Source organism: Furipterus horrens, unplaced genomic scaffold, assembly GCF_987537825.1.
Source record: "Furipterus horrens unplaced genomic scaffold, mFurHor1.1.pri manual_scaffold_4, whole genome shotgun sequence".
In the NCBI taxonomy this organism is placed as follows: domain Eukaryota; kingdom Metazoa; phylum Chordata; class Mammalia; order Chiroptera; family Furipteridae; genus Furipterus; species Furipterus horrens.
Window position 1 is genome coordinate 25,062,580 of NW_028327174.1, and position 10,754 is coordinate 25,073,333.

Here is a 10,754-nt window from a genome sequence, read left to right on the forward strand (position 1 = left end):
CCCGAGGCTTGGACTACAAATTCTGGACTATTGCCTGAGAAGGAGGAGGAAACTATTTTTTAAAGCCACTGTTACTTTAGGTTTTTTATATCATTCTCATAAAAACCTATTCCTAAGCAATACAGAGCTCAATGTGTTGGCAGCTAGGGAGCCTAACCACCTGCAAGCCAAAGGGCTTAAGGTAAACTGTCTTAAAAACAAACAAGGTACAGATCTAAGGATATCTGCCACTTCTGCCCTGATCCAGAGCTACCTTTCGGGAAGAAGCTGTGTCTGCAAATTCATTTATGAGGAAACTTTCCCAGTTATCTAGCAGAACAATGGGAGAGAAAGTTGGGGAGGGTGGGTGAGGGGAGAGAAAGAAAAAGAAGAGAGAGGGTAAAACAGAGAGAGTGAGAGAGAGAAAATTAATGATAATGAATATTAGGTTTCTCCCCACACCTACCCCTTTGCTCCCAACCAGGGAATAGAACACACAAAAAAAGGGAAAGATAAGATTTGTGCCCTGAGGAAAAATACAAAACATTAGGGTTCAGTGGAACAATTAGAAATAAAGAGGCCTATCCCATAATATGACAGATGAAGTGAGGTCCAGAGAAGAAATTATGGAGTTCATATCACATAACTATGAGGATCATAGCCAATACTCAATCCTGAGGCAGTATTTACTATTCTACACCGTGTTTTCTTCTGTTAACCCCTGACTGTTAAAAAGGGAAGAAGGTGTAGTCTAACCTCCTCATTCTAAAAGTGAGAAAACACAAATTGAAAGATGTCAAGTAAATTTCCCATGGTCACACAGAGGGCTTTTTGTTACCAACTCAAGCTCTTCTTCCCTAGTCTCTGCATACACATACAAGTGTTGGATAATCTCAAATATTAACCTGGAGTAAATGTGTATGTTCAGGGGAGCAGTGGAGATAAGAAACATAGCAAACCTAAAAACGCCCTCCTCCCAGTGACTCAGTTTATGCTGGTCCATGAATAGTTAACAGTTTTTAATATCTAACACTTTCTTCCTGAGCTAACTGCATCTAGAATTATTATGCAAACCTATGTTTGCAAGTCCCGAAGAGGAAGAGGTATGTATGTTTTAAATTTGCAAATGTTTTATGTTTGAACTTCTTATCCGGTAACACTATTCATCTTCATCTTTAAATGGCTCTGTTGAGTTTGTTGTGGTGTGTTTACATATACTTCCCTTGCAGTGACTACACATGACTTCTGTCAACAGGTCGGGTGGCTCCTAGGACTGTACCCCTTGAGTTACTACCAATTTCCCTATGTTAATAATATTGGCTTTCGTGCTAGATGGAAACAGGCCAAAGGAATGAGATCAAGGAGGAAGTAAATTTGGATAGGAAGAAACCATCATAACCCCGTGAATAAAATGCACATGGAAATTTCAGTAATGTGTAAGGGCACAAGGGAGACACAGGTGTTGTCAGCACCAGGATGCATAAAGTGAATATCTGGGAGGTGCTGAGGACAGCCACCCCTGGAGCTTAGTCTGCCCTGCCCCAAGAGGAAGCTTTGGGGTATTTTCACACGGTGGCTCTCCTCTGTCCAAGCAATACTAGTTGATGCCTTGAAAACATTCCCATGTCCTCATTTCATTCTTAATGAGGCCAGCCACATTGGTCATGCAGTTCACACACAAAAGGGAATGTCTGTAGCTCTGGACACAGTTATGAACTCATTGTACTTTGCGCAGGAAGCTCAGCTCTGCATGCTCAAATGTCATCCTTTAAAGGTCAAATCTAAGTAAACAGATGCAGTCTAGGAACACAGATTGTTGATCTGGGCACTAGGCACATTAAACAAGAAAGCCATACTGTGGTTCCCCTGTTCCCTAGGAGGGTCACATACAGGCTGGACAAGCCTGACCTTTCCCCCTTGGCCAATTGCCCTTTGAAAAAGAAAGCAGTCTATCCTGACATTCCTATTGGAAGCAATGTCTGGGATTGAGGAGAGTAGAAGAGATCTAAGGACCTCTTCTGCTGCAGCAAACTAGACCAGCCTGGGCCCTGAGATCCTTGACTCTTTTTTTTTCCCAGCACAGGAAAAACCTCATAGTTCCCCCAGAATTCCTCTGGGGTCCCAAGATAGTCTCTTTGCCTGGAGTATCCTTGCCTGTCTTGCCCACCCCCTTGTTGCAAATAGTAGTAAAGAATTCAAATAGATTTAGAGATCATGTGCTCTAACCCCTCCTACCTAACCATCAGGTCCACTTCAATACTGCTTCCTCCATACATCTCTCAATACATTGGCACTTTGGTACTTCCTGTGGTATTGATCACATTCTGTTTTATGTTAGAGTTATTTGTGTACATACTTTTCATACCAGCTACAGGGCCAGGTTGAAACCTACACATCTTAAAATATTTTGGTGTACTAAAAATTAAATAATAACATTCAGAGTTTCTACAATTAAGGCTTTTATGCTTTGTCATTCTTTTAAACAAAAACAAACAAAAAACTTTATTCCTGTGCTTTCTTAGCTTCTCAAGTGCATTCTTAGTGTGTCTAGTGGGTACTCAGCCAGCATTGATCTTAACCCTGAGGCAGACTGTGAGCATTTTTAGGACAAAGACAGACTTGCTCCCATCTATCAACCCTTTAAGATTAAACACAAGCCCAGAAAACAGTAAAAACATACACCAGCTACTTCCGGCCAAGATGGAGGCTTACACGGACACGCTCGGTCTCCCTCTACAACTAGAGAGGAATACAACTACTTCAAAACAAAAGATAACTAGAAATTCCAGAAAATAAAGCGACACGGAAGCCCAACGTATGAAGTTATAAACCAGCGGCGCCCTTTGGGCAGGTAGGAGGGGCGAAAGTGGGCGGTGCTGTTTGCGGTCGCACCAGGGACAGCAGCAGGGAGAACAGTCCCGGCTGCAGTCAAACCCCGGCGACTCGCAACCCCAACGCTGGGAAAAGTAACCACCGCATCACCTCGAACGGTGAGGCCCAGAAGGCGGGAGGACGGATCCCGGTCTCCTAGCGGAATAACTGTGTGAATTCATCTTGGACCCCCGCCCCCACACAAAGCGCCACAGGGCTGCGAAATAGGTTGCGGATCGCCGCCCGTCACTGGGTTGTGACGAGTACACAGGCACTGCCCCCTACAGCCGGCCCAAGAAAACAAAACGCATCTGTCAAAATGAGGTAGACAACTATAGAAATCCCGGTGGCACAGCTCACCAGGCAACAGATGGAGAACCTGACAGATGAACAAATAAGAAACCTGTCAGAGGCTCAGTTCAGGGCCATTGTTATCAGGTGGCTTACAGAATTAACAAAAGATCTGGAAAAAGATGAGAAAGAATTGAAAAACACTCATACTGAAAGGAACAAAACCACATACGAGACAGATGGTGAGGAAATAAAATCCAGAGTTCAAATCAACAAACCAGAACATAGAGAAGGAACAAACAGTCAACCAGTGCAGAGAGAGGAAACGGGAAGCAAGGAAAATGATGAGAGGATCAGAAACCTCTGGGACAGCTATAAGAGATCCAACATACGAATTATAGGACTGCCAGAGGGCGAAGAAGATGAACTAGAAATTGAAAAATGAAGTGAAAATATAATAAAGCAGAACTTCCCAAACTTGGGGGAGGAAATAGACTTACAGGTCCAGGAAGCACAGAGAGTTCCAAAACAACTGGACCCAGGGAGAACCTCTCCAAGACACATTATAATCAAAATGTCAAAAGTTAAAGATAAAGAGAGAATCTTAAAAGCAGCAAAAGAGAAGAAAAGAATCATGTACGAAGGGGTCCCAATTAGACTATCAGCTGACTTCTCAAGGGAGACCCTGCAGGCAAGAAGGGACTGGCAAGAAATATTCAAAGTAATGAAAATCCAAAACCTACAACCACGAATACTTTATCCAGTGAAGCTGTCATTCATAATAGAAGGGCAGAGAAAGTGTTTCCAGGACAAAATAAAACTGAAGGAGTTCATTAGATCCAAACCACTGTTATATGAGATGTGAAAGGGACTGGTTTAGAAGAAGGAGGATCAAAACTATGAACACTAAAATGAAAACTGCATCACAAGAAACAACAACAGAAGCTAGGGAATCGAAACAAAGGCAAACTAAATAGGCAACGAGAGTGGAAAAAGAACTGTAGGTATGGGGAGCATATTGGGGGGAGGTCAGCAGGGAGGGGGAAGGGGGAGAGGGAGGGAGATGGTATAGGAATTAAGAAACATCATAGGAGGGAATGGAATAGACAGAGAGAGGTTGAGAAGAACTATATGCACAACCAATGGACATGGATTAAAAGGGGGGGACAAGGGGAGGGAGGGGGGCCATCGGGTGGAGGGGAGCAGAGGGAAGGGAAATTGGAACAAATGTAACACTGTAATCAATAAAACACATTAAAAAAAACAAAACATACACCAAAAAAATGTGGCAAACTGAATAGAGCTAGCAATAACTCAATGATGAACAAGGGTTAAGCTGAACTAGTCCCATCCAAGGCTTCCTAGTACCCCAGAGAGACCACATAGCTTCCTTCAGGCAGGAAACAGCATGAGTCTTTATAAGCAAGCCATACACAAAGCACAGCTTCGGACCCTCCTCTCCCTACTGCTCCCTGCCCATGGTGGGGAGTCACCAGCCTCCAGCCTTCTTTAGGAAAGTGTTCATAGAACAGGTGTTAACACTGCACAGACTAATGCTTCTTTGGATTTTTCTGGGGGCTTCTGCTGCTGCACTGCTGCTACTGGGATACATTTAGCAAATGCCTTGGAAATGCAGTTCGCAAATGGCTTAGAAAATTCTCTACTTTTGATTCTTGCAGCATGACTTTCCATATCCTCAGTCAAAAATCAGAAGTTACCCACCCCCATTTCCTGTGTTCCTGGTAGCAGTGAGTGGCATAGAGCAGCCGGCTGCTCCTGGGCCACAGCCAGGTTGGAGGTGGGTAGGGGATGCAGAGCCCCCGTCCGCTGTGCACCTTAGCCACGCCCCAGATCCTCCTGCCTTGTCCACACAGCAGCACCTTTTCAGGATTCCGAGGTAGTAACAGATTCTGCCTCTTAAAGCAGCAGCCTGAGAGACTAAAGGCCATTGTCTGGATTTGGAAAAGTACGCCCAAGAGACAGAACACCCTTAGGGGATTCAGCTGGACCTGTCTTTTAAGGTCAAGGATGACCTCCAGAGCCAAGGGAGAATCCATGCTGAGTGGATTAGATGGCAGTATTACAGCAATATTCACTTCCTGGTCTTGAGGGCTTCACTCTGGTTATATTGTGTTCATGCTTTAAGGAAATTACATTGAAGTAATAAAAGGTAATGGGGCATCATTGTTCTCAACTGGTTCAGAAAAAATAGTAACAATAATATGTATAAGTATATAGATAGAATGATAAGATAAAGGTGGTAACATTTTTACAATTGGAGAATCAGGATGAAGAATGTATGGAAATTCTTGTGCTAGTCTTAAAATTTTTCTATTAAGTTTGAGATTATTTTAAAATAAAACATTTTAAATGTGTTAGTATTCTAAGAAAATGCAAATTCATCTATAGTGACAGAAAGCAGATCACTGGTTGTCTGAGTGGGGAGGGACCAGAGAGAATTCGAATTGCAAAGGGACACAAGAGACCTTTGGGAACTGATGGATATGTTTATTATCTTTATTGTGGCAATGGCTTTCCTGGCATAAACATATGTCAAAATTTACACTGTATACTTTAAAAAACTATTAAAAACTAAAATAATAGGAAAAAATATTTGTAAAATTCCTGATATCTGCTTAGGGAATCCAAGCAACCTCTTCTTTATCATGTGAGTACCTTTCTTGTCATGCTTTTCCATGTTCCCAGAATGTCCTACCACAGACTTCCTCCATCTTATTCTCCTTCACATTCAAGAAGATAAGGGATTCCCATCTCCTCCATGAATTCTTCCCACACTGAAAGCTGCTGCTGTCTTTCATTCCTTCAACAAATCTTATTGTTGAATGTTAAAGTATACTAACCTTACAGTGCATACAATGGAAAGGTATAATTTTTTTCTATTGCTGTATTTATAATCATTGTAAAAGTCCGTTTTTATTTCCCTGCTTATTTTTTTATATTAGGATTGAATGTCAAGACATTTAAGTTTCTGGAGAGTATAATATTGTTGAACAGCATTACAGTGCCTACCTGGGTAAAACCAGGGAGGAGGGACAGGTGCGGAACACAGCGAATGTGGCTGAGAAAGCGAGCTGGAGTCAGGGTATGGGCCAAGAATTCTTTGCTTTGGTTCTTTAGGCCTAGGTTTCACCATATGACATATAATTTACCTGTAACTTTTAGATTATCAGTGTGACCAGTAGGTGGAAGCCCCAAACCTATGTCCTTACTTAGGCTCCCAGGAGAGGCCCCGTGGCAGCAGGGAGCCCAGAAAGTACCAGTTGAGAGGTGATCCTGTGGTTGATGCACAAACAGCTAGAGAAGTTGTTCCCCTGATAACAGTGCTCTTGTGTCTTTAACATCTGGGCAAGAAAATGAGAGATCAGGGGAAGTCAGGCCAAAGTACAAGTCATAGACATTTTTTGTTTTCCTCTTTACTAAATTCCAAGGCTCTTGAAGTCTACAAATTCTGTATGATTTTCTGTATGATCTGAAGTGAAACTTATTTAGAATTCCACATGCTCTTAGCCAAATATGTTCAAATGAATATTGTTTTGGGAGAAAGAGGATGTTAGTCACATATGTTGAAACCAAGGGTCATTATGACTTTGATTAAATTTAGCTTTACATCTTAGCTCTATAAATCATCTCCCCTCAGCCTCAGAGACCTAGCCTTCTCCTCCCTCCTTCCCCCCCCCCATAATCAGCAACCCCCAGGCAGTAGACCTGACGAGGTCACAGGTCCCAATCCCTGGCAGGCTAAAGATAATATCTTGACCTAAGTTATGTTTCAGCTCCTGAGCCCTAAGGTGGAACAATCCCCTGACTACTTTCCCATACAACCAGACAGAGTCACCTGGCCACAGACCTCAGAACTGCCCTCAAGACCTGAAAAAATGATTCATTACTCTTACCTCACCTCTGAGCAATCAGCTCCCAACACAACTGGGAGTCCCCCAACCCACAGTGTCTTTTGACTTCACCCTATATAATAATCTGTAGCTTACACACCATCCTGGAGTTGGGTCTTTAGAGCATAAGCTCCCCATCTCTGGATTGGCTGAATCAATATTAAACTGTTTTTCTTTCTATACTGCAAATTTGTGCTCATGCATTTCTCTGAGCCGGTGCACGCGGGCAGGCAGACACTAACATTAGGGTCTCAGTAACAGTGTCAAAGGCATTAAAAGATGTTGCAAAGAAATAGATTTTTTTAATCTGAAAAATAAAATTTCTATGAGATTCACCAAATGGGTGAGAATTTTTTAAAAACTATCAAGCAACATAAGAAGATAGAATAACTTACTTCTGTGTCATTTTTTGTATGCCAATGAATCGACTCTGTTACCTTGAAGATAGAAGTATCTAAAGCTGTGGTGGGAGTTAAGAAAATATTAATACTTTTTCTCCCACCTTCTGTGTTCTTTTGTCTGGGCTAACTATCAAATTAACAAAGACAAACTAACAGGAGAAAAATCAAAATTTAATACATGCACATGAGGAATTCATACAGGCAGATAATTTCATGAAAACACCAAAACAATGAGGCAGCCTTGGGCATATAAGACATTCCTGGACAAAGGAAAAAGGGTGGAATGAATGGGATATTAGATTTTAAAAATGAGAATGGGCGAGTTTCAGGTAGTTGAGGAAGAGGAGAACATACATGGCAGGGAAAGACTTGCTATGCAACTCAGAAACAATGGGACAGGAGGTACCTAGCTAACAGGAAGCTGTCTGAAGCTCTCTATTTACTATACCTAATTCAAATCAGGCTAAGGTCCTGAACTTTCCTTCCTGAGTGAAGCATGTTTCTCTGTCTCAATCTCTTGGGCAAAAAAGGGGGAAGGATTGAAGAATCTTTCTGAGTCTTTTGTTTCTTAATAAACAGATTAAAATCAATATCCTCAAAAGCAGCTTCAGAGTGGCAGAATTTTGGTCCCTTCACTGTAGTATGGCTGATTCTTTAATAAGTGTCTACAAGTCACAAACATAAGAAGTAACATACCATGTGCTCCCCTGAATAACACAGGGGAACAATTTTTAACATAATCCTGTTGAGTTTGATTTTTCAGCTGTTTTAGACTTAAATAGGCATGCTGATTTCAAAACTGCAGTTAGTTTTCTTCTATCATGTCAAGTTTTTCTGTACAGCTTATCTTTTTTCTTTTTTGGCCGTCAATGGTTTATTGATAATATTACAGCACAACAGAAGGATTCAAACAGCTCCACGTGGTGTTTTGAAATTCATCCCAACTGTAGGCTGAGTGACCTGCAGGTTGGACAGACTGCCAAAGTCCAAGAGCTTCAGCATCTCCTTAGTGTCAGGATCAACTTCAATGATCTCCTGATCCAGGGCTGAGACCTCCGGCACGTAATTATCTCTCCTCTCTCTCTCCTCTTCCTGCAGCTTGATGGAGATGCCTCTCACGGGGCCTCTCTGAATCCACTTCATCAGATGCGTGACAGCCCGCTATCTTGTTTCAGAGCTTCTTGCTGAGGATAATGGCGATCTCCTCGCACACGCGTTTGTTGGTGTGGAAGTCATTGCCCAGGCGCGTGTAGTACTTCTCGATGATGACCCGGGCCGCCTTCTTTACGGTCTTGGTGCGAACGCGGACCATGTCGGCGGGTCCCTGGTGTGTACAGCTTATCTTAATGCGACCACTCTAGGCTGGATTGAGCCTGGATTGAGGGAGGCACTAGTGCTCTCCTACTCGCTGAGAGCAAACCTCCCTCAAGTGGGGAGGGGAGGGGGACGACCTTAGAAACTAGTGACAGGTTTATACTTGTCTAGGCTATTCAGTTACACATGAGAAAGTGTAGTGAGAGGTTGTGTGCCGCTCTATATAGTAAATTATATTCAGAAGTGTAGTCCGAGTTCTTGTCTGTATACAAGAAGTTAGCAGAATTTATTTTTTAATTTACATGCATACTTATTTCCTTTCCTTCAGATCATGTCTGCTTCTGCTATTTCTTGTTGTAAGTGCCTAAACAACCCTGATTCATTTTGTTGTATCTGTGGCAGTTTCACCATTCCCAAAGGACAAACATGAGCACATTTGTCAGGCAAGCCTATTTTGCATATTTTAAAGTAAAACTGGGTGATCAAGATAAGTCTTGGGCCCCTCACAAGGTGTACAAGCAGTGTGTCAAGAGTTTACAGATGTGGACAAAGGGAACACGTGATAAATTGCCTTTAGGTATACCTATGGTTTGGCGAGAGCCCAGAGATCATTCAAGTGACTGTTACTTTTGTATAGTGAAAATGTCAGGATATAACATGAAAAATAAATGTAAAATAGAGTATCCTAGTCTACCATCAGCTGTATGCCCAGTGCCTCATTCAGCTGAAATCCCAATGCCAGTTTTCACTGGACTACCCTCTTTCAAAAAACAGGAGTGTGGTGAAGAACTAAGTGACAACAACGATGAAGATTTTGAAATTGAAGATGACTCAGTTTGTAAGTGATTTGATCAGCAATAGTTGAGTGATTTGGCATGAGATTTGGGACTATCCAAAAAAGGCTTCAGAACTCCTAGCATCAAGACTACACGAGAAAAACTTGCTTGAAAAAAGAGCGAAGGCATCCTACCTTTGATCAAGAGAGAGTGCATTTCTGCAGTACTTTCAAAGTGATGGTGGCTTTGTGAATTGCCATAACATACATGGTTTAATGGAGGAATTGGGAATTCCAATCTATAACACAATTGAATGGCGACATTCATCGTTAGCTCAAAGCGGAGCTTGAAGTGTGTCCTCATCCACAATGGCAATTTATTTGGTGCAGTCCCAGTTGGCCATTCAGTTTGTTTTTGTGAAGAATATAAAGACATAAAGAGAGTCATTGATCTGTTGCAATATCACAAGCACAATTGGATCATCTGTGTTGACCTTAAAATGGTCTGTTTCCTTCTTGGTCAGCAACACAGATATACCAAGTATCCCTGTTTTCCGTGAATGTGGGACAGCAGAGCTCATGAGAAGCATTGGGTGAAGTTGGACTAGCCTCCAAGATCTGACCTCAAATCTAGTGATCCAAACATTCTACATGAGCCATTTGTTGACAGAACATTATATCCCCACCTCTGCACATAAAACTGGGCCTTATGAAGCAATTTGTTAAAGCTTTGCCAACTGAAGGAGACTGTTTCAAGTATCTCATTTTGGCATTTCCTAGCCTGTCATTTGAAAAGATAAAATACCTTAATATGTCTGTTTGGTAGCAGAACTTTACTACTTGTACACAACTTGACTTATAGTAACAATATATAGCCTTTATATGAATAAAATAACTCTAATAAACATTATATTCAGGTAATTTTTTCTTTATTTTCCTTTGTATGTACATTTTGTATGATTTTGGGGACAAAGGGACGGTATCCTGTACGTTAAAAAGTTGACGTGATAGAGAAAAACTGGGGTCATTTTCGGATTCAGATGCCAAAAGTTAGTCAAAGACAAGTATCAGATCTAATTGAACAAAAATTGTGTTCCCCAATGTAATCCTTTCCTTTTACCACTGACCTTTCTGGCTGAATCATTCAAAATTCTTGGTAAACTGGCTTCAGTGTCTCTGGGGAGTTGGGTATTTCCTTCAACTGTGAACTTT

General features: G+C 41.8%; 1 protein-coding gene and 1 pseudogene across 1 annotated transcript in view; both read right to left on the reverse strand.

Annotated features, from left to right (window-relative positions):
* The window catches only part of LOC150011403 (uncharacterized), a 47,929-nt gene extending 42,839 nt beyond the window's left edge, over positions 1-5,090 (reverse strand). Inside the window, exon 1 of the mRNA XM_090275107.1 lies at positions 4,860-5,090. Within this exon, the coding sequence (XP_090131233.1) occupies positions 4,860-5,090 (231 nt within the window). The remainder of the gene's footprint in view (positions 1-4,859) is intronic.
* A 3,227-nt stretch (positions 5,091-8,317) lies between these two features.
* Positions 8,318-8,774, reverse strand: LOC150011404 (small ribosomal subunit protein eS17 pseudogene; annotated as a pseudogene).
* Between the last annotated feature and the right edge of the window lie 1,980 nt (positions 8,775-10,754).